Source organism: Astyanax mexicanus, chromosome 13, assembly GCF_023375975.1.
Source record: "Astyanax mexicanus isolate ESR-SI-001 chromosome 13, AstMex3_surface, whole genome shotgun sequence".
NCBI classification, from domain to species: Eukaryota; Metazoa; Chordata; class Actinopteri; order Characiformes; family Acestrorhamphidae; genus Astyanax; species Astyanax mexicanus.
Window position 1 is genome coordinate 39,563,231 of NC_064420.1, and position 23,094 is coordinate 39,586,324.

The following is a 23,094-nucleotide window of genomic DNA, read 5'->3' on the forward strand; positions in this document are numbered from 1 at the left end:
CCTGCAATATCAGACACATTCACAACATACACTGCCTGCCCAAAAAAAGGTCACCACCAAAAAAAAGGTCACACTCTAATATTTGGTTGGACTGACTTAAACATTGATTGCAGCACACATTCACTGTGGCATTGTTTTGAAATGCAAATCCGGAGTTGCATTAATTTTTAGTGATGATAAGTTGTGACCGCTGCACAAAGCCTTCTCCAGCACATCCCAAAGATTCTCAGTGAGGTTAAGGTCTGGACTCTGTGGTGAACAATCCATGGGTGAAAATGATGATCTCATGCTCCCTGAATCACTCTTTCACAATTCCAGCCCCATGAATCCTGGCATTGTCATGTTGGAATATGCCCGTGCAATTAGGGAAGAAATCCATTGTGGGATTAACCTGATTATGCTTTTTGCTTGTCTTTTTGCATGGCCAACTCTAGTCAGACACCACTGGTCATTACCACTCACTGTACGGTTCACTATAGGTTATAATGCTTTCTATGATGTATTACACATAACACTGTGGTTTAAGGAATTGTCATTTATTGCCACTGTGTCATCTGATCATCATCTGACACCCAATATTTACCCACATACTGCTATCCCATGATTTTTAACATGTTAGTGTAGTATTTAAAGTGAGCCAAAACATATTTATAAAAACCATGAAGGGTGAAGAAAACTTTTAACCAAATTAAGAATTATTATAGAGCATCCAATGGTTATTTAAGTTGCCATTATTATAAAAAGAACTGTTGCATATTCTAAAGAAGAGTGTATATCATTTTGGGAATGTTGAGAAAAGTTTAGCACTATTTGTATTAAGCAGGGATGCCTTTCCTTTTAGGCACACATGAAGTACACATCTTTGCATTGAGTGAGTTAGGGCACTTGGTTTAACATTTCAGCGCTTTTCTCCTGGTAGTGGAAAGGTCAGGGTTTGGAGAGCGCTCACATACTATCAATCGACCGCAAGCAGTAAGGATCATATTTTAATGATGGCATTTCACGGTCTGTTTTTGCTGCAGGCAAAGAAACATTTAATCCATTATCTATGAGCTTGGTCCAATTAAAGAATGTTCATTAATCTCCCAGTATATTATGCCATGTACATATTCATAACCTAAGCATTAGCAAGATTTTCTAGACAAAGGAGAATGTACAGCCTCCCACCATACAGTATTAATGCACTGACCTTGGTGTATAAGCATACAGGAGGTGTCCTTTCAGCACCACTGACATGTACTGTACTGTACTGTACTGTACTGTATGTCTGGCTCTCTATTTTTGAATAAGTCTACATACATAACTCTATCTCTCTTGTCTCTTTGTCTCTGTCTTTGTCTGTGTTTCTTTGTCTGTGTTTCTTTGTCTGTGTCCAAATGAAACAAGCTTTTATTAAAATGTGGACAGATAAAGGCAGTAAAAGTCACTTAACTTACAACTCACTAATATATTATGTTATTATTACACACATTATTAAGATAACCCTTGCAGTGTTCATGGGCGAGAATCATCTTTCTGGAAAATGCCATAAGGGTACATATTGCTGAGCTGTTTGTGTCCTTCTTATCACTACTAAGAGTGACCAACTATTGCATGCAATGGCCGGCTTGAAGCGCTCCCCTGAAACTCAACCACCACTGGATCCCAAACTGAACCTGGCGATCTTGCCAAAGACTATACATTTCCATACTGTAGCAGTCTAGGTTTTCTTTTCACAAAAATGGCTGGATGACGGACTGTCTAAATGGCGGGAAAAGTCTTTAAGCACATTGTGGAGGCATGTCTAACAGTCTACTATCTCTCACCAGGAGGTACACTATCCAAAAATAGCCTCTATAAAGCTTTATATAGGACAGCAGGGGAAACAATTTTACACCTTCTGGTGGCAAGGCCCAGGGTCTAATCAGAAAATACCTGTTAACATTTACATACAGCTCTGGCAAAAAATAAGAGACTACTTAATAATGATGAGTTTCTTTTGTTTTTCCAAACTGAAAACCTCTGGAATATAATCAAGAGGAAGATTGATGATCACAAGCCATTAAACCAAGCTGAACTGCCTCAATCATTGCACCAAGAGTGGCATAAAGTTATCCAAAAGCAGTGTGTAAGACTGGTGGAGGAGAACATGCCAAGATGCATGAAAACCGTGATTTAAAACCAGGGTAATTTCACCAAATATTGATTTCTGAACTCCTAAAACTTAATGAATATGAACTTGTTTTGTTTTTTTTGCATTATTTGAAATCTGAAATATCTGCATCTTTTAGTAGTTTATAGAATAAAACAACAATGTTCATTTCACTCAAACATATATCTATACATAGCAAAATTCAGAGCTGTATCTGCCTGAGGCATAACTGCATGCATTTTTTTGAGTGTACATACTTACCAATCAACCCGCATAATGATTACAAATTGTGAGGTCTAGATTACTGGGTTAAAACATTGTCACATGCACACCTGTACACTATTAAGGTGCTTTTAAAGCTATGGCTGGTCAGCATTTAAGCATATTGGAGCTGTTATTTCAGCACCATTGGCATGCAATATGTAGATCTTATTCTCTCTTTCTCCCACTTTCTCTGTTTCTCTCTCTTTTTTCTTTCCTTCCTTCTCATTCAGTGACAAAATCAGTGTAGCTGTCTGTTCAGCACCACCACTGTCTGTGTTTATGATCTGTGTCTACATCTTTATTCTTTATGCTACTGTACCTTCAGGATGAACAGCCAAGCAAAGCCATCAGACATCATCTAAACTTTAACTGAAATAAAGAAGTATTAAAACTTCTAAAAGCTTGGTGACGTGATGCTTTAAGACTTTGCAGAAGTGTAGGAGTTTGGATTTCAGGCTCTAGTAAGCAGAGTATCACTGTAGTTAATATTATGGCTGATCAGTGTATAAGAATATTGGAGCTGTCCTTTCAGCACCACTCACTTTTCCTCTCTACTGCTCTCTGTCTCTGTTTTGCATCTCTCTCATTTTCTTCTGCTTTCCCTCCTTTCTTGCCTCTCTCACTTTCCCTCTACACTTCGTATGTGTCTCACTCTTTCTCTCTCTCTATTTTATTTTTTCTCCTCTATTTTATTTTCTCTCTCTCTATCTCTCTCTCTCTCTGACACCCCCCTCCCTCCGCCGCTCTTTCAAACGGAGCCTCCTTCATCCCTCCTTTCTACGTCTACTCTCTCCGCGCTCGTCCTTACCCCCGCCCCCCTCACATCCCCGTCCCGATTGGCCCGCTCTCCTCCGGGGGCGTGGCCTTGACCAAACACCTCGCCTCCGCCCAATCACGGCGAGCGACGCTCCGGAGCAGGGCGAGCCCTCGCGCTCCTGCGGCCAATGACGAGTGCGAGGCCACGCCCCGCCTCCGGCCCCGCCCTCCGCGCGCTGTCCTCGACGTGCACGCGCGTGGTACCCACGGTCGCGAAGAGGAGGAGGAGGAGGAGGATGTGGCGCGCGGAGGGGAAATGGCTGCCGAAAACAAGCCGGAAGGTAAGAGAGCAAACACGGGGATTATGTGCGCTGCCGTGACAGGCGCGATGACGGGGCGGCGGGGAACCGCGAGCGCGAGAGGAGGGAAAGAACGGGCAGAGGAGCGCGCGGCGCGGAGGAGATGCTTAGAGGAGGAGGACAGGGCTGGAGGAGAGGATTCCTCCTTCTGAGCATCCTCACTGCTCCTCCAGCGAGACCTTATCATAGCCAGCAATGCTCAGTGTGCATGCATCACATACTTACACACACATACACATAGCTACACACACATACACACTTATACACACATACACGAGAGGGCAAAACGTGGTGGCATGGTGGTGAGCTTTTACATCCTTCTACTTTGAATGCAAAGTCTTCAGGCAGCTTTGGCAGGCACTTTTAGAGCTCTTCACTTCTTCTGAACAGCTTTTTTGTACTGGTGGTGAGCTGCTACTTCTTAGAAGTGGGCGTCTTCCAGGCCAGGGGGGTTCTAGGCTCATTAAACTACTACTAAACTATTGCTAGTGGTGATGTTGACATGTTCTGGTTTCTTGGCATACTGATAGAACTGTTTTCAGTGCAGATTTGTGTGGATGGAGAACTTGAATAACATGTGCTGCACTGTCATTAAGTTCACCAGGATATAAACAGTGCAAAAATGTATTCAGGTTCAGTTGTGTCCTATAGAAGTAGGAAAAAACAACTGCAAAGGAATGTGTTGCGTATATGTCCCTTAATCTTTGGCACTGATGACATAACCTTGAGGGATACCACCCCAGCTACAACAGGGGTACCACCCTAATGACCCAGTACTGCGAATGTTGGCTCACATAAGAGATTGTTTGTTTGAGATTGAGTTGGCAGGGCAGGTGGAGGGAGGAGTGTGGAGAGAGGTCCAGAACTTCAGTCTCAAGTTGTATCTACACTGCTTAAGTCCTGGAAGGGCTTCTTTGAGCTTTAATATCCAGATTGCATGCGAACTGGTCTGACAGCTTTGGCAAAAAAGTTTTTGCACAAATATACCCCTCTTGCCCCTATTGAGGTGGCACCCCCTAGGGAATGTCTTCAGTACTTTTAGTTAAGGGACAGCTTTGAACTATGTACATTTTTTAAGAAACACAGTTGGACTTTTGTACTTTTGTGGCATAATTATCATTCTTTTGAAAGCTTTTTTTGTTATAATCGTGAGCTGGCACTTCTCAAAAGTGGTGGTCTTCAGGCCTGGGTGGATCTTGATACATTTAACTACTACAAGACTACTTCTGGTTTCTTGATGTACTTTGGTGCCACCAAACAGATAGGTAGTAGGGTCGTTTTGCCAAGACAGAGTTTTGCCTGGATGGAGAACCAGAGGAACATGTTGGCTATCTGAAGTTGACATAGTGAGGTCATATCAAGGGTTAGATGTTTCATTTGCTTTGATAAGAACTGTATATGGGATGCAGTAAATAAAGTGACAGTTAATAAGATTCTTGATGTTATTTAATCTTGAATCTGTCTGACCAAAGTGTTGTAATTATTACAATGTTGGGTCTAGTATTAAGTTCTGCACTGTATTTTACTTTTTGTGCGTGCTTTTGGTAGTTCAGGACAAAGTTAAAATTGAATTTTCCTGTCTAGAAAAACGGCTCTGTATGTTCTCAGACTTGATATAGTCTAAAATAATATGTAGTCTGTGGTTTCATTTCATGATATCCACAGCACTCCACATAGACTGGATTATTATTCATCATTCTCTCTGATATACCAAACTGTCCGGCTGAAGTTGACCTCTGCCGGTGTTAGTTTCATAACATTGGAATAAAAAGCAAAAGTAGAGGCTTGAGGCTGAGGCTGCCTTGTTTCAGCCACAGGGTGGAGACATTGAGTTAAAAGAAACTTTCTTTCCCCCTAAAAAAATACAGAAACAGGGGGTGGGATCATGTAGTGTTATTGCATATGGTTATGGAAAATATGAATTATTGCTGTGATATTTGATCATTAACATGAATTAGGCAGCAGGAAAGGCTCATTACACTAAACCATATGACTTTAAAAAGCAGTGCTGAGGAATCTGTCAGTAGGGCCCTGCTTATACTGGATTACACTGGACAACAAGCTGAGACAGATGCATTTGAATATGTGGCTTTTGCCCATATATATTATATCTTTAATTGATCTGACCTGATGATAAGAAACCTATGGGATTAAATCACATAAATAACTGTACTGCTCCAACCAGCCAGACTGAGGTAGTAATAAATAGCATGGCATGAGGATGAGGAAAGGGCTGGTGTGTTTGAACACACAGGGGTCCACAGGGGGGTGGTGTTGAGCTGTGTTCAGGCTCCCAGCACACATGTATGTTTTACTATATGAGCGGCAGCGTGTCAGCTGAGACCAAGAGCATTAGAATAAAGAGACATCCAGACACACACACATCGAGCCTTGTTTTGAAAGCGTCACAAGGCTGAGGGCTAGCTGAGCTTGTTGTGTATCGCTGACTGACACAAACAAACACAAACATGCAGGCTTGTAACGTGTGTGTGTGTCACGTCGGTTATCCTTCTTCGTCTTGTTCTTTTTCTTTTTTTTAACATTGCATTATGTTTGCCAAGTGCTTTTTAGAATGCCTGAGCTGAAGCTGAGACTCCCCTCGCAGAGCGGGTTTAGTTGAGTTGAGGAGTTATTTTTGTTTGCTGTTCCTCTGAGGTCAGTGTGTGGAGGAGGAGCGTATGACACACACACACACACACACTATACTATACTATACACACATATGTATATGTACAGCTCTGGAAAAAAATAAGAGACCACTTAAAAATAATGAGTTTCTTTGATTTTACCAAATTGAAAATCTCTGAAATATAATCAAGAGGAAAATGGATGATCACAAGCCATCAAACCAAATCAAATTTTTTTTGCACCAGGGGTGGAATAAAGTTATCCAAAAGCAGTGTGTAAGACTGGTGGAGGAGAACATGTCAAGATGCATGAAAACTGTGACTAAAAACCAGGGTTATTCCATCAAATATTGATTTATGAACTCTTAAAACTTTATGAATATGAACTTGTTTTTAAGATCTGAAAGCTTTATATCTTTATCATTTTCTGCAAATAGATGCCCTAAATGATAATATTTTTATTTGGAATTTGGGAGAAATGTTGTCAATAGTTTATAGAATAAAAAACAATGTTCATTTTACTCAAACATATACTTTTAAATAGCAAAGTCAGGGAAACTGATTTGTAAACGGAAGTGGTTTCTTAATTTTTTCCAGAGCTGTATATATTTATGGTCACATACTTTAAGCTTTTAGCTTTATAGCTTTAATGTTAGTCATATATTATATCCAGCACTGTGAAAACTTGAATAGTTAAAATAAATAGTGATATTTTACATTGAACAAGCATAACATTATAATAACCTCCTTGTTTCTACTCACATTATTCTTTTTTTTTTTACCTCTTCAGCTCTTTTCATGCTGTTCTTCAATGGTCAGGACTCCTCAGGACCACCAGAGAGCATTCTCAGCACTGAAGTGACACTGACATGATGGTGTGTTAATATGTGTTGTCCTGGTACAAGTGGATCTGATACAGCAGTGCTGCTGGAGTTTTTAAACACTCTGTTCACTCACTGTCCACCTAAAGCTTTCAACTTACAACTTTCAGATGTAAAGGCAGAGACTGAATCTCCTCTAGCGCTTTATCAGTGCCCACAGGATGCTGCCCTCAGTCCAGCAGTGACACCGAGGTGTTTAAAAGCTCCAGCAGCACTGCTGCATCTGATCAACTCATCCCATCTCAACACACACTCATACACCACCACCCAAATATTATCTGCCCTGGTTTGTCCTTTGGTGGAGTCCTGATCATTGAAGAACGGGGTGAAAGGAAGATAGTAATAAAGTATGCAGAGAAACAGATACAGGACTACCCTCTGCATTTATAGAAATACAAAATTATTCTATTTTAAAAGGATACTTGGTGTAAAAACAACAAAGTGGTCTTAATCCTGTGCTTGATCTATGTAGTGTATTGTGTTGGGCAAAGTTTCACCCAAATTTTTCCCCTCTCCAGAGGACAGTCTGAATGTCCCAGAACCTTTTGTCATTGAACCTTGAAGTGTGTTTTTGGTAGAGCCCTGTTCTCCATCACTTCACTATTTTGCAGATTCGTACAATAAGGACAGTCTGTTCTTTGCTGGAGGCTGCTATGAGCTATGAAAACATGGGTAATATCTCTCATGCCCCACTGAGTGCTTCTGTCCCTCAGTTTGACCCTTCCCACCTCTAAAGAGCCCTGCTAGCAGTGTTTAATACAGGCTTTAGCAGCTCACCACCTATAAGAGCAGCAGACACAACCAGAGATTTAGACGTTTAATAATTGAGTGTTTTTGTGGAAACTGTTCTCTTGACACCATCGCGTTATTAATAATAGCTGGATTTTGGTGCTTCAGGAAACTAAGCATGGCATGAAGGCAATAAAGGATGCTGTGATTACAGCCAATTTCATGTTGGTAGTAGACGTAGAGAATAAAATCTTACCAAGATCTGAGAGACTGGAAGATAAACTATGTGTTTACAGGCAAAGGAATGCCAGAAGTAAAAGCCCTTTTAAATATCTTTTTCAGATTTTGATTTTAATTTTTCATTTTAATTTTGTTATTAACTTTTACACTACAATGAAGCTTGCTGTTGGAGAATCTTCTTTTTCTTTCTTATGACACTATTAGTGGAGGGTTTTTGAAAGCAGTGGTAGATACAGCTTATTTAGATGCATTAGCGACTCCCACACCTGATTACAGTCATTTCTTTTCTTAAGTATAGGTGGACAGTATGGTGATATTTGATCATATTTTTTATATGATCCTATTTTTGTATAAACAATATACATTTTTTAAGCATATCAAGGATCTCATTTGTGCTAAAAGACACTAATCCAACTGTACATTTAATTACAGAGAGAAATTAGTCATTAAATACTGTGATTTTTTTCTATAAATATTGTTGTTGTTCTTCTTATGAATGTTATTATTAATTGTACTGCATTTTTCCAAGTTTTGACCCATTCCAATCATGAAGCAACTCAGGAATCCTGCCCATCCTGTTCTAGAAGAGTGTGCTTATATAGAAGTTAGAGATAAATACATTAGCATTCACAGAGCAAACTTTGGGGAAAAATATTGTGGCTAAAACACTCACATGGGAATGCACTGAAATTTGTCTGTTAACATTTGAATCAAAGTTTTAAACTTTTTTTAAATCTACAAACAATAAATTCAGCGCGATCATAGAACTAAAAGCATATTTCAAGCATCATTCAAAGCTGTTTTGGACTGAACTGAAAAGTCTGAAAAACTGAATGCACCAAAGTAAGCATTTGTTTTGAATGAAAGTGAATTAAATTAAAATGAAACATTTGGCCGAAAGCAAATACTAAATACTGAACATGGTTTTTCAAAGTTTAATACCTTTGTTCAGTTGTGACAGGTCTGAAAGCACCCAAAGGAAATCTTGAGATCATGAAAATAGTAACTTAGAACAGAAAAAAAATGCTAAGTGAGAGACTTACTTTAAATTTAAGCTGGGTATCATGACTAATTTACAGAATGTCACAGTATGATATTAGTCAATTTTAGTGTTTACATAAATAATTAATCCAAGAAAGTTACTTTTATTTTTCTTATCGTTATTTAACTTTTTCATAACACAACAGAGTAGGGGTGGGCAATATTATATATCGTATACAATATATCGTGACACAGAAATATTGTGATATTAAAAATCCATATTGTGATAATAGTGATGTTCTGTGTTAAAAGTAGTCTATTATTTACTGTGAAGCTTTAGGTGTATTTATTGTATAATTGTTTTAGTTTGCAGTTTATATGCATGCACTGCATATTCTGCAATATTTTTTGCTGCATTATATTATTTTATGCGATATTATTTATTTTGCCAAATTATGATTATTCTGTTATACTATTATACTATATTCCTGAAATGAATTAATTATTTTTCTGTTTTCCTATATCGGCAAGTATATCGTTATCGCAAAAATACCCTGAAATATCGTGATATTATTTTAGAGCCGTATTGCCCACCCCTACAACAGAGTATATGTAATATAAACATACACTTGGAAAAAACTTGATAACTGTATGCAAATTACTAAAAATGAGACACATCTTGTTACGCTAGTCTAGAGGGCTTTAGTAGCTTTGAGTGAGAATAAAACTAGTCACTAACATTATGGTTTATATGAATGAACGATATTGCATCATTTAGATTTGAATCAAAAAATAGATTTTTTAAATCCACCCCTACTTTAAACACTGGTCGATTACAGAGTGCAAATCCTCTGACCTGTTCCAGACAATATACGCATCAGTCAGATAACTGCTGTGCATTAATACAGGAGTGCTGATGTCTGTGAACTCCTTCATGAATCGCATTGATTTCACTGCACAGCTCACACACAGCTCTACCTAAAGTTGTGCTCAATTGAAACAATTTAAAAACACACAACTTAGCACTAAAATATCAGCAACATAAGCCAGAGTATAAGTCCCACTTATACTTAACAGTAGTATCATCCCTCAACCCACCTTATTTCATTACATTAGCTTTCAACACTTTTTCTTTTTTTTTGTAGATGCAAGAAGCCTTAGTTACAGAGAAACATTTGCTCATCCATCTCATTAAGTTATTAACTGATGTGCAGAGAACATTCTGTATGCGATGTGAATAAATTAGATGCTGAATTAGTATTAAATTGTCATTTGAAAAGGCTTAGGAGGTGCTTGATCCTTGGGTAAAAAAAAGAAAAACAAACGGTTTCAGTCATCTTTTTTTTTTAGGGGATCTATTCTGAAGGAGCTTTATTTTTGCACAAATTTTGTGCAAATCTTGTTGGGTGGAGTGTGTGCGTACCCTATACCTAAGCTTTATAAAACTTCACTTTTGTTTGGCAGAATATAGATTTTTCTTCCGTAAGAAGAGCCTTTCTTCCCCGCACTGTATCCTGTAATGCTGGTGAGCGTGGTGTCTCCGTTTGTTGGATGTGAGTTGAGCTATGTAGGAGTGCTGCTGAATGGAGCTTACATCAGTAGAGCTCAGTTGCGTTGAAGTTGTAGGAAATATTATGATACTGGGCTGTTTTTTTCGTTTTTTTAAAAATGTCTTAGCACAAAGATGATTCTCAAAGGGTGAAGCGAGCTTCACTTTGTTTATGCTCTTGCACTCTGTCCCAGCTAAGATGGTTTTAACATTAAGATGCTTTTGGGAATGTGGGCCTGGAAAAGTATCCAGTACCCTTAATCCCGAACCATACAATGCACAGCAGTGGAGTTTCGCCTTGGGCGCTGTTTTTAGCCTGCTCTCAAAAATACATCCTCCAGGGCCAGGTTTGGATGCAGGAACTGTGGCCTAGAGCAAGAAAAGCTGACTTTATTAGTTGTATTACCTGTCGCATCTCCACACAAATAAGTTTTGTGTACTTAATCTGGATGTCTTGACGAGCCTGGTCTCAAAAGTGATTCAAGCATATGCAATATAATACAATATAAATGTTACCTCATGTGATAGCTTTGGTATGGCCAGACCAGTTTAAGAGTTCCGTATAAGTTGTGTGGTGTTATCTTGTAGGTAAAGCTAAACAATGACCAGTATGTTCGTGGCAAGGTGATGTAAGTTATAAGAGTTTGAGCAGTGCCAGATAGATGGGACACTTAATTTCTCAATCCACAGTGTTACGTGTATACTATTAATATGCCATGGAAGGCATTACCACCCACAGTGGACAGCACAGTGGGTGATAATGATTGTGACCAGCAGCATATGGCTATAATTGTCGTTTCAATTAGAAAAGTGGCCCCACACACATATCCTGCAGGTCAGTGAAGGGTTCGTTAGTGGACAGTGGTTTATTTAATAAAATTTACCTTTAAAATTACATTATACCCCTTTGTTTATTGTATTGCAATTGGTATCTATTGATATAACCAGGTTCTTGTCAATATACAGCCCTAGATTCAGTAATAGGCGATTGTGTGATATTAGAAAAATTGCATATCATTCAAGCTGTGGAGAGATCTCACTTTGAGATTTATAAGTCTATTAATTGAAGTAGGTCTAATGTGGCGTAGATAGATGGGTTTGCCAGCTCCGCCTGGAATGTGGAGACAAATCGCTTCTTCAGCCTGTCCTAATCCAGCCTCACCTGCTTCAGACAAGTCATCATATTGACTTCGAAGATTAAACCAGTTTACTCAAAATGTAGACCAAATCAAACTCCCATCCACCAGCTTTAGAACTCTGAAAAGCTCTGATGCCGCCCCCTTCAGTGCTCATTAGGGGGAATTCTGTGAATATTTATTTCTGCATCTACAGATGCATCAGCAAAACCGGGGGAAGGTGGGAGGTGAGAAAAGAAAGCAAACAAGCAAGCAAACTGTGTGGCAATATGGGTAAAAAATAGGGCCTGGTTTCCAAAACCATGTATACAGTAAAGCAGATCAGATCAATACATATTTTTTGCATATTTTCTTTTAGCATTTCTTTTAGTTTTTTCATTCATTACCACTTGAATTTCTTTTTTTTATAAAGCCTTTATACTAGATTGTTCAGAATAGGGCTGGTAAATTGATTTATTGTTTTAATAAGATTTCCAAATGGGATAAATGAGATTGTATACATAAATCTTTACATATAGAACCTGCCACTACATAGACTTATGCTTCTGACAAAAAAAAAATATATATACACTTAACTTACGCTGTACACTTATAATCATACATAATTGCACTGTTGAATATACAAGGTATAAATATAACTATATATGACTGAATATACTGTATATGTGTTACATTGATATTTACATCTGCATGAAGTCACAATTCAACTCTTGCTTTTATACTGATTTCATACAAGCTTCATTGTGCTTAGGAAAAATAAATGTAAAAGATACAATAGTTTGCATATTTAATAGCTCTAAATAATGCAGTTCTCACTTTGTTGTACATCTACTAATACAAAATGAATACAACTGTATTCTTCAGTTGTAAGAAGAAGAACTAAAAACATGTGAGTGATAATCGATCATCTCTTTGAAAAATATCTAGATTTAATCTTTTAACAAGTTTGCTCAGCCCTAGTTCAAAGCCATTGTAAACAATATATAAATACTCCTTAACAATTTTAGTAAATCATCTATTCAGCTCTGATGTGATTTCTCGGTACAAGATCAAGAAGAGATTGCTTTTGTAACGCCTGAAAGCCCTATCCAGAACCCTGCCCACTAAATAACATTCCCACTTTCCTCACCATGAGGGAGCAACTTAAGCCAAAGTAATTCCTCCTGCCCCTCTGAAAGTGCATGATAAAAGAGGGGGCAGAGTCAGCAGGGAGAAGGGAATTTGACACATCCCAAGTTGAAAGCAGGATGGAGCAGACTGGCTGTAAGATGTATTTCTCTGTATAAGGCTGGACGCTTATACGACGGGTGGAAGCATGGACTTAGGCATGGAAGGGATTTAATGGACTAGGGCCTTACAGACATATACTGTAGTTCCACTAATAAAATAAGTAAATATCTTAACATTTTCTGTAGAAACGCATTGATAAAGCAATTATTCATTTTTATAATTGTTCTTTTTTTTCATTTTAATGGTTTAATGCTCCTGTGTTAGCATTTTTTGATACTGCTAAGTAGAGCAGGGTTGATATGGTAAAAATATTGTATCACAATATTTAAATATTTATTTTCACGATACACAATATTTATTGCAATCAGACAATATACACACTCATGCATACTACAGTGATTTTCATTCAGTTTTTGGTACACATTATCCCATTCAACAGAACTAATTACATGCTCTCTAATGAAACATACTGTTGTGTCAGTGATGTTTAAGCACTCACAGTGTCCACAATATGCTTTAAATGTATACATAATTTAAAATATCACCATATTGCCCACCTCTACTGCTAAGATAACAGTCACCAGTTGGTTATCTTTATCACAGCAATATAAGCTGAACAGGTAAAAATAAAGTTCTTCTTTAAAGTGTTTATTTAGCAAGTTTAGACTTTTTGCTCTTGTTTTTTCAGACTAAGAAGTAGTTTGGTGTTTACATTCACTGTGAACCTCCACCTCGCTCTGCCTCGCTCTACCTCCAGCCTTGCACCTCTTTTAATGATGTTTATTGAGGAAATTCATTTCGCGATAATGATAAAAATGTGATTTATCTTACAGAACTAGTTAATAGGGCTTTTTGTTCATTAATAGAGTTGCATGATTTTAGAGGTATTTAACTGGGCCTACTTGTATAAACCCACCCATAACATTTTAATCACTGTGAAAACCAGTGAGTCTCCCACAGTGTCCTCTTTTTGTTGAAAACCAAAAAATTGTCACCCTGGCTAGTTCTTATTACAGCTCTATTCACCAGGCACCGCTAATGCTAACCTCAGTAACTACTCTGTGCCCAGAAAACGTTTAGTCTGATGAATTATCTTTGTGCTCAGATGCTTTTGGGAAAACCAGCCTTGTTTATTAGACACTGCTAATTCTTACCTCATTAACCATGCTGCTGAACTGACACTGCAGATTCCTACCTCATTAACCACTTTGTCTTTTCACCAGACACTAAACTCGTTAACCAGTCTTTGTTTTTTTTCTACACTCTAACCCCTATGCTAATGCTAATCTCACTAACCACTCTGTCTGTCTGTGTGAATGAGGCTGTCAGTGTTGAGATTTTGTTTCAGTCAGAAATGTGCAGTTTTTCCTAGTCTCTTTTTTTTCTTCTCCACTTTCTCTCTCTCTTTCTCTCTGCCTCCTGAAGGACTGAAGAAAATTCGTAATCCAGATCGAATGTACAGATCAGCTGTGTGTTATTCCGGCCATGCTCCTCCTAAGGGTGTCAGTGATGACACAGAGATGAACAGTAAGAGCTGGTTATTAATATTGCATCCGTGGTATTGCTCGAAGGGGCCACTTGCTGGCTGATCTATTATTAATTCATCGATTCATTTATTTACTTCTTGATTTCATTTATCTTCCCCCTTCTCCTCTGGGATTCCTTCCTCCCAGAGCTTTTTTTTTCCTAACCCTCCCCCTTTGACTCTTCAAGGGTCTTCTCGACAGGAGCATGCTGTCAATATCACAAGAGTTTCCATTGACTAAAAATGACTGTAAACTGGAGCAGGCCATAAAGACCACATTACTTCACACTCTCATACTAAATGCTGTTGTCCGCTACAACACTGACCTTTTAAATTTGCCACTACCATCAATCTGAAAGTGTAGGGTTTAGTGAGCTGCATGTATAAACCTAAACCAGAAAAAAGGTGGACAGAAACCAAAAACGAAACAAGATATTTTATGTTTTGTCTGGTAATATGCATAAATTCCTGCATATCAGGCCTACAAAACGCTGAGACAATGCACAGATAGTAATGAGGACAGTATTTCAAATCATCATGTAACCATGCATTTTTCAAAAAGACTATGTTAAACCACATACTGCACACATTAAATAAGGCGTGCCTGAGGAGAAACAGAGTCTGACTACTAGACTGGGCTGTCAACAACAACTATCTTGTTTCACACCTTAATACATGTCTTAAATATGTGTTGTGAGAGGGAATGTCAACATATTTTTAAAATGTGCCCCAGGCCTAAATTGCAGACATACAATTTAGGACCAGACAAAACATGAGATATCTTGAGTTTCTACTGTCTGCAATGAAATGAAAGCTATGCATGTTCCATACTTCCCTTTTTTTAACTTGAGGTTGTTAATTGCAGGTTAAGCAAAGCCCTGCTGGGTTGTGTCGGTTCATCGTATTTAGATGTTTTCCTTTGAGCTTCGTGAAGTAAAGAGCTATTTGCCTTGATATCAATTACGCGTATTAATGTATGCTGATGCGACGTAGGGCGTTGATTACTCAAGAAGTAGAACCATCTCCGTGCTTAATAAGCACTCCCACCACTCCAGGAGACTTTCTTGATCTGTGTAATTAAGTGTGTTTATGTTTGGTGTAATTCTGAAAAGGCAGCCAGATCAGCCACAACATCTTCTTATGCTATTATGCTATTCACTCATTATGCTCTTTCCATTGAGTCAGTCCTTGCTGCTTCAAAGCGCAGTGTTTTAATGAACGCTCTCGCCGAGATGTAAAGTAAATGGCAGAGAGGCTGCTGTTTGCAGTCATCTAGTGTACAGCTGTGTGTGCGTGTGTGTGTGTGCTCGCTTAAACCCGTGACTGAGACTGTATAGCCTTTTTTTTCTTCTCCTCTCTCCATCCATCCCATGCTCTCCCTCACACTCTTGCATGCAGCATGATGTAACCGCTCGCTGCACGGCTGTGTCTGGCGGCCCAGTTAATGCGCGCTGCCCGGAGGTTTTTGTATCACTAGGACAGTAAAATGCAGCGTGGCCTGGCAGAAGCAGGTAAACCACTCATGTGAGTAATTGTGGAAGTAGTTATGATAAGGATAAAGGGCTTAAGAGGGGATCTGGCAGCATGTCGTTTTACTGGCTGGCGTGGTGTGAGTGTGTGTGTGTGAGTGTGTATGAGCACGCACTCTCAGGTCCTCACCTCCTCTCTCCCTGAGATGGGATTTTCATGGATGGTTGAGTTTGGCTGAGGCCGAAAACACATAAGGACTCCCCCACCACACAACCCCACCCCAACCCACCCCTTTATAGTTTGATGCAGCCACTTCAGCTGAATTAAGTCTGTGATTTCAATTTCTCAGTTTTCTGATTGAAGGTAGCAAGTGCTATCGGCTGTCAACAATAGCTGATAGGACCATATGAGCAAGGGATTACTGTGGCAGGCCTTTGTCAAGCATTACAAATGGGGAGTTATAATTACAACCGCCTTATGTTAACAATGTCCAGAAGTGGCGCCTTCTTCTCTGGGCTTGGGCACATCTGGGATGGACCATCACACAGTGAAACGTGTGATAAACCAAAAGATAAAAAGGACCATTCAAACTGACCTTTGCATCAGGTTAAAAAGGCAACACCTCTCATGGTATAGGGTTGTGTTAGCAACAGCTTTTGAAACTTTCAAGATGGCAGCAATCTGAAAGTGTAGGGTTTAGTGAGCTGCATGTATAAACCTAAACCAGAAAAAAGGTGGACAGAAACCAAAAACGAAACAAGATATTTTTTGTTTTGTCTGGTAATATGCATAAATTCCTGCATATCAGGCCTACAAAACGCTGAGACAATGCACAGATAGTAATGAGGACAGTATTTCAAATCATCATGTAACCATGCATTTTTCAAAAAGACTATGTTAAACCACATACTGCACACATTAAATAAGGCATGCCTGAGGAGAAACAAAGTCTGACTACTAGACTGGGCTGTCAACAACAACTATCTTGTTTCACACCTTAATACATGTCTTAAAGATGTGTTGTGAGAGGGAATGTCAACATATTTTTAAAATGTGACCCAGGCCTAAATTGCAGACATACAATTTAGGACCAGACAAAACATGAGATATCTTGAGTTTCTACTGTCTGCAACGAAATGAAAGCTATGCAACAGCTTTTGAAACTTTCAAGATGGCAGCAATGTTTCTGACATAGTCTAAAAGATTAAGGTATTCATATATGCAATTTCTTACATTTGTGTCCCTTTTGAGAACATCTTAAAATACATATTCTGACAAATACACATAAGGATCTCCCCACACCACCCCACTCTATAGTTAGATGCAGCCAACTCATTTAGAAGTTTTTATTTTAATTTCTACATTTTCCTACTGAAGGCAATACTAATCACCTGTCAACAGTAGCAGATAGAACCACCTGGGCAAGAACCATACTTCTTGGCAAACCTTTCAAGCACTACATTAGGGAGTTATAAAACAGAAAACAGAAGCTTTTGTTGAACAGAAGCAGAAGGTTTTGTCTACTTCTCTGGGCTTGGAGGCTTCTACACTGTAAAAAGTGAAGCATGGAGCTGTTCATTCAAGCTAATAAATATGATTGAACACATAGTACAATTATTGACTTTATTGTGAAACTCAACCTTTTTGAATTTTGATGTGTCAATTTTGATTCAGACTAAATTAATTACAATTCTGAAGGAAATAAACCAAATGTTTTGGTTCCACTGAAATCATACTCGAAGAAAAGAGATAAGGATGTAATATTTTTAATTTGAATCAAACATGAATTGCGCATGCGCACTGTGGAGCACGGGAGAAGTTGTAGAGAAGTGCTTCAGAGCACTGAGGGAGAGAGGGAGAAAGTGCCTGAACGCGCTCGCGAGAGAGAGAATGAGAGAGGGAGAAAGTGCCTGAACGCGCTCGCGAGATAGCAACGCATGCTATGGTATTGTGGCGTCGGGACTGGAGGGGGGGCGCAAGGAATTATGGGAGCTCACCCTGTTGGGGGAAGTGGGTGTTTTTCTGCGTGTTTATGTTACTGTTTATCCCAGAGTTTCATGTCATGTTTTATTATCACTGTTCTAGTATTATTCATGTAGTTATCAGTTATGTGGTTGTTTTGTGCCTCACCCTTTGTGTGTTTTCTGTGTGTGGGAGTGGGGTTAGCTGCGTTGGAGCTGTAGTTAGTTTTACTTTCAAAAGTGGAATCCCACGTAAATCCAGCTCTTAGTGTCCTCCTCAGAGCAAAATAAAAAGAGCAAGACAGCACTGAAACGAATCTCGCTGGTAATCCGTCCTCTTCCACGCCACAGTAACTTCTGGAACTTCTGAATATGCTGCCATGTTTTTTTTTTTTTAAGTTCGGTTCAATTTAAATGTATTAGTTTGGTTCCGAAACTGAAATGTAAAGAATTTAACTTGGATCAAGGTGAATAATTAATATTGGGTCGAGTGAAGTAATAGGGTTTATGTCAAAATAAAATAATAAGGTTGTAACAATTGACTTTATTTAGATTGAGTGAAGTCAAATAGTTTAGATGCAACAAATGGACATCAATTTTTTTAATTTGAGCAGGGCTACACTTTTTACAGTGTAGGACGAACCATTACCTAGTGGAATTGTGTAATGTGCTCAGACGAATCAGTATTTCAGTTTTTTTTTTAAGGTTTTTTTAAGACGTTCTATGACCTCCAGACCAGAGACAAATATGACAACCCAAAATGTTGTCAGGAGAACGTCTGAATGGTGTGGTAGCTCTGAGATCTTAAAGCAACATATGTCGCCATGGTGACATATGAGTCTTTTTGTGATTTGCCAGAAAGTGGATCTATGTAAAAAAAAAAAAAAACTTTCCCAGTGTTATCTCTGCTCAGAAGTGGCATCGCCTTATCTGGGCTCAACTTCATCTAGGATGGATCATAACCAGTGATGGTATAGTTACTTTGAAAAAGTAATCCGATTACTGATTACTGATTACTCCTTTAAAAAGTAACTTAGTTACTTTATGGATTACTTGATTTTAAAAGTAACTGAGTTACTTTACAAGTTACTTTATTAGTTACTTTCAGCAGCTGCAGACACCACCTCCCGCCGCCTCAACATAAACATTATAACCAGTTTTGCCAATACTCCCTTTATTGTAAAATGCATTTTTAACAGCAACAATTTATCTCTATTAAGTTGAACTATTTCCTAAAAAATATATATATTTTTAATTTAAAAAAAAAAAATTAACTTAACATATAAAAATATATATATATATATGGTCTTTCTTGATTTTACTAAACATAAATACTTGTTTTTATAAAAAATATATAAAATAAAGAAAGTCTTTTTTGACCTGACATATTTCACAGTAAAACTGAACATTGAACCTGTTGTTCTCTGCAGGGCAGCAAGGAGTGGTTTTATAAAACAGAACCGTGTATATGGTCTAGACCAGGGATCACATATTTGCAGACTGCGGTCCGTTGTCCAATACGGACCCACACCGGACCCAACTACTGAGAAAGATTTAATTCTGACAGTGTTCATTTAAAGCACCGGAAATTTGTGGCAGACCGCTGCCCTGGCTAGTGAATTGGGACGCGGCCGCAAAAAAAAAACGCCTTTATAAAGAGATACTGGCGAAACCCGAGAACTGGCGAAAAACGAAAACGGGCGTAAACTAAAGACACGCCGAGCGCGAGAGAGAGAGACAGGGGAGAAAGCGAGACGCGTGTGATTGGGGAAGATCGGAGGGGGAATGGGTAAGGGAGCGGTGTGTGTGTGTGTGGAGGAGATGAGGTGGAGAGAGAGAGAGAGAGTAACGCACAGTGACTTAAATAAGTAATTTTAATCTGATTACTGGATTGGAAATAGTAACGCGTTAGATTACTCGTTACTGAAAAAAAGGGTCAGATTAGAGTAACGCGTTACTAAGTAACGCGTTACTGACATCACTGATCATAACACAGTGGAAACATGTGTATACGTGTATATAAGCCAGGATCTGTATGATATGGAGTCGTGTCAGAGCCCTTGTCAAATGCGATTTGTGATTCTGTGATGGCAGCATTGATAAATAAAGATACATAGATTTCTTAGAGCAACATATGCTGCCAAAAACATAAGCATTCCCGCATCAGACATCCCATCAACTCGCTAAGTCCCTGATTTACATTTTTCCATTTTCTGACTAAAGGCAGCTTCTTGGTATAAGTACAAAAAGAGTACAAAAAACTCTTTCACTTCATGTATTGTAACTCATAGGAGATTTTCATTTCCCAAGATCAAAACAAGGAGTGTCTTGTTTCACTAATTAACTGAGGAAAGGTCGAAAGGAAGCTCTCACATTGTCTTTCTACGAGTTAAGTGCAGCAGTTACACTGAGGACATTCCAGGCTTTGAAAGGCATGCCTGATGAAAGCCTTTATTTAAGCAAGTTATTTTGCCCCATCAGCCTTTTCGGGCCTTAAAATATTGGTCCTTGAAGCTCCGCACTCTGTGTTTCAAAGTGATTTTGATCACCTCAGCTGTATTGCACAGGCATTCACTATTTCCCTTATAGATTACTTCAGAGCTGTGGGGACTTGGCCATTCACAAGTCTGTATATTTTGGGTTTGCAGCAGTACAGAACTACAGGGCAGATCACAATAACCAGTAATTAATGTAATACTGTGAGTGCTTTCTAAAGAACACTCCTCTGACCTGTATGATATGTGAATGGGGTCTCCTGTGAGATTTTTGCCAGAGTTGCTTGTCTGTTCTCATGGACAATTTTAGGCAGATGCCAACGGTCACAATCATTACCAGTCATTGCACTGTCCACTGTGGGTGGTAATGCCTTACTGCGACTCCCATAATTGATGTTACCTTGAAATTAGTGCATTGGCCAGTAGGGGTGTGCCATATCGTATCGTACGCGATAATATCGCCAAAAATGTTTAATATTGTGACCGATATTATACCCTGAAATATCGTGACATTTTACCCACCCCTAATCACATTAGGGTACTACTTTTTTGATGTTTTTAGCAAAAGAAAAATTCACACTGTTCTCATTTCCTATTATATATCTACTACAGACAGATTATATCTGTCCAGAATAATTTAATTTACTTTAATCCTGAATATATGGAGATATTTGGAGTGCATTATTATTAGTATCATGACATTCTGGATTATTGACTTCTGTTACAAATCTAATATTTTTTTATATATCTCAGTTAGCCATATCATATTGCATGCAACAATAAAATTCTAAATATTTTTTCTATTTTAGTGTTTTGTCATATCGCCAAAAGTATTGTTGTCGTATAAATACCATGAAGTATCGTGATATTATTTTAGAGCCATATCGCCCACCCCTTTTGGCCAGTGTAATGAAATTACACACAGATGTAGCATGCAGCAGACACTATAGTACGATATGCTCATTTTTTTATATCTTATATATAACAGCATTGAGCATACTGATAAGATATATTCACTAGCCCTACTGGCCGGTGTTTAGTCGCCCTCACAAGATAACACCTCAAAACTTGTGTGACTTACAGGTGTGGGTGATACCAATCCTCTCAATGTAAATATGTTAAGTTCATATGGCATGTGGTCACCTTTGAAAATACTAGGGCTGTGTATTGGCAAGAACTTAATAGTACAATACATATCATGATATAGGACTTACGATTCAATTTACTGTGATATATTGCACTACTGTAAGCAAGATTATACTGAAATAATTTACATCAAAATGTAGGAAACTGCCATAATATAAAAAGAAAAATATGAGAGAAGAAAATTTTGCTTTTATGCAATCAGAACAAAGGGTATATGCACCGTTTAATGAAGGAAAAAGAGAACCTGTGATATTCTTTGACCCATCATCCCTTCAATTGTATTCTGTACTTTGTGTAATTTGCTTTAAGAGTAAAGGTCTATTGTATCTTCCCTCTATGTCATAATGTGATAGTTCTATCTTTTGTAGCAAACTTAAAAGCATAGCTTTGACACAGAACTGAGAAATGTTTTTCATGAAAGCCAGCCGCCACTGCTACACTGCTAGTCTTAAATGAGCCTGTAATCTAGATCTAGAAAGATGGTGATAATCAGGAGTAAAGTCTGGTGCAATCAAAGCCAAGAAAATGTATCTATCAAGCAGTCTGTGCTGATTTCAATTGTAGGGACATCCGAACATAACCTGCACTTGTTGAATTTTTCATCTGTGTGAGGTAGGTATTTATTAGGGCACACAAAACTCGGGATTTCCTAATGCTGGAGAATCCACAGCTCTCCACCCTAACTGATTTCCTCTGATTGTCAGTGTGTGATTTAGGCAGCCATTGCCAGTTGTTAGAGGGGGCTGTTCTGTTTTTTTCCCCCTCTTCATTAGCAGGGTTTATCACAAATCTGGAACGACTCCCTGTCTGGTGCAGACTAATAGTGGTGTAGTCTTGGGATTCATCTTTATCCAGACGGTTGTTCAGTCTTAGTGTGCGTCCTATTGAAGCAAAAGGCTGCATTGATTATTAGTTATTGATTTAATGATGTGGTGGAATTACTCTTCTGATTGTGTGTGAATAATTAATTCCAGAATCATTTATACTGTATGAGAGGAGAAATGAGAACTGTTCTGTGGTCGATGCATGCTAATACTGTCCGCTTCTTTCTGGTCAGCATCTCTTTAATCTCCATCGTTTGCTTCTGGCCTTAATGTACTAAATGAGTGCACGATTGCTTGCATGTCTCATTTGCTTGTTCTTTCTGCCTGCGTTAAGTGCACTGCCAATATGGGCAGGTCATGCTGATAACCTGGAAGCTGATGTCATTAACCCAGCCAAATGTGCTGTATGAGCCTATATGTGGTCTTATGGTGTTTGTGCAGCACGTACAGTTGGATTTAAAGCGACAGCTTGAATTACTTGTTGTTTTGTTGCTTGATGACATTAAAGGGATATTAAATACCTGTGGGATTTGCCTTATCTCTAAATATTTAGCAAATAAATAGTTTTGGCATGCTTAAAAATGTATTAAAATGCCTTTTGCAACAAATCTGTGATCAGTATCAGTGTGTGGGGGGAGGTGACACAAGCCATAGATAGTGGCCAATCAAAAAAATACAAGGCATCAAATTTTTATGTAAATTTGAAGGAAGATGCAATTCGTTCACACTTTTTTAAGTAAAATTAAAGATTAAAAGATTAAAGAAAAAGAGAAAACACTCTCATTTGAAT

The 23,094-nt window shown here is 38.5% G+C and overlaps 1 protein-coding gene across 11 annotated transcripts in view; it reads left to right on the forward strand.

Annotated features, from left to right (window-relative positions):
- Positions 1-3,403: 3,403 nt before the first annotated feature.
- The window catches only part of camta1a (calmodulin binding transcription activator 1a), a 636,729-nt gene continuing 617,038 nt past the window's right edge, over positions 3,404-23,094 (forward strand). For 10 of the 11 annotated variants that reach the window (XM_049462994.1, XM_049462995.1, XM_049462996.1 and 7 more), the window contains exons 1-2: positions 3,404-3,492; positions 14,309-14,410. In XM_049462994.1, coding sequence (XP_049318951.1) covers positions 3,468-3,492; positions 14,309-14,410 — 127 coding nt within the window. In that variant the 5' untranslated portion in view covers positions 3,404-3,467. The remainder of the gene's footprint in view (positions 3,493-14,308; positions 14,411-23,094) is intronic. The other variant, XM_022676968.2, reaches the window with a different exon arrangement.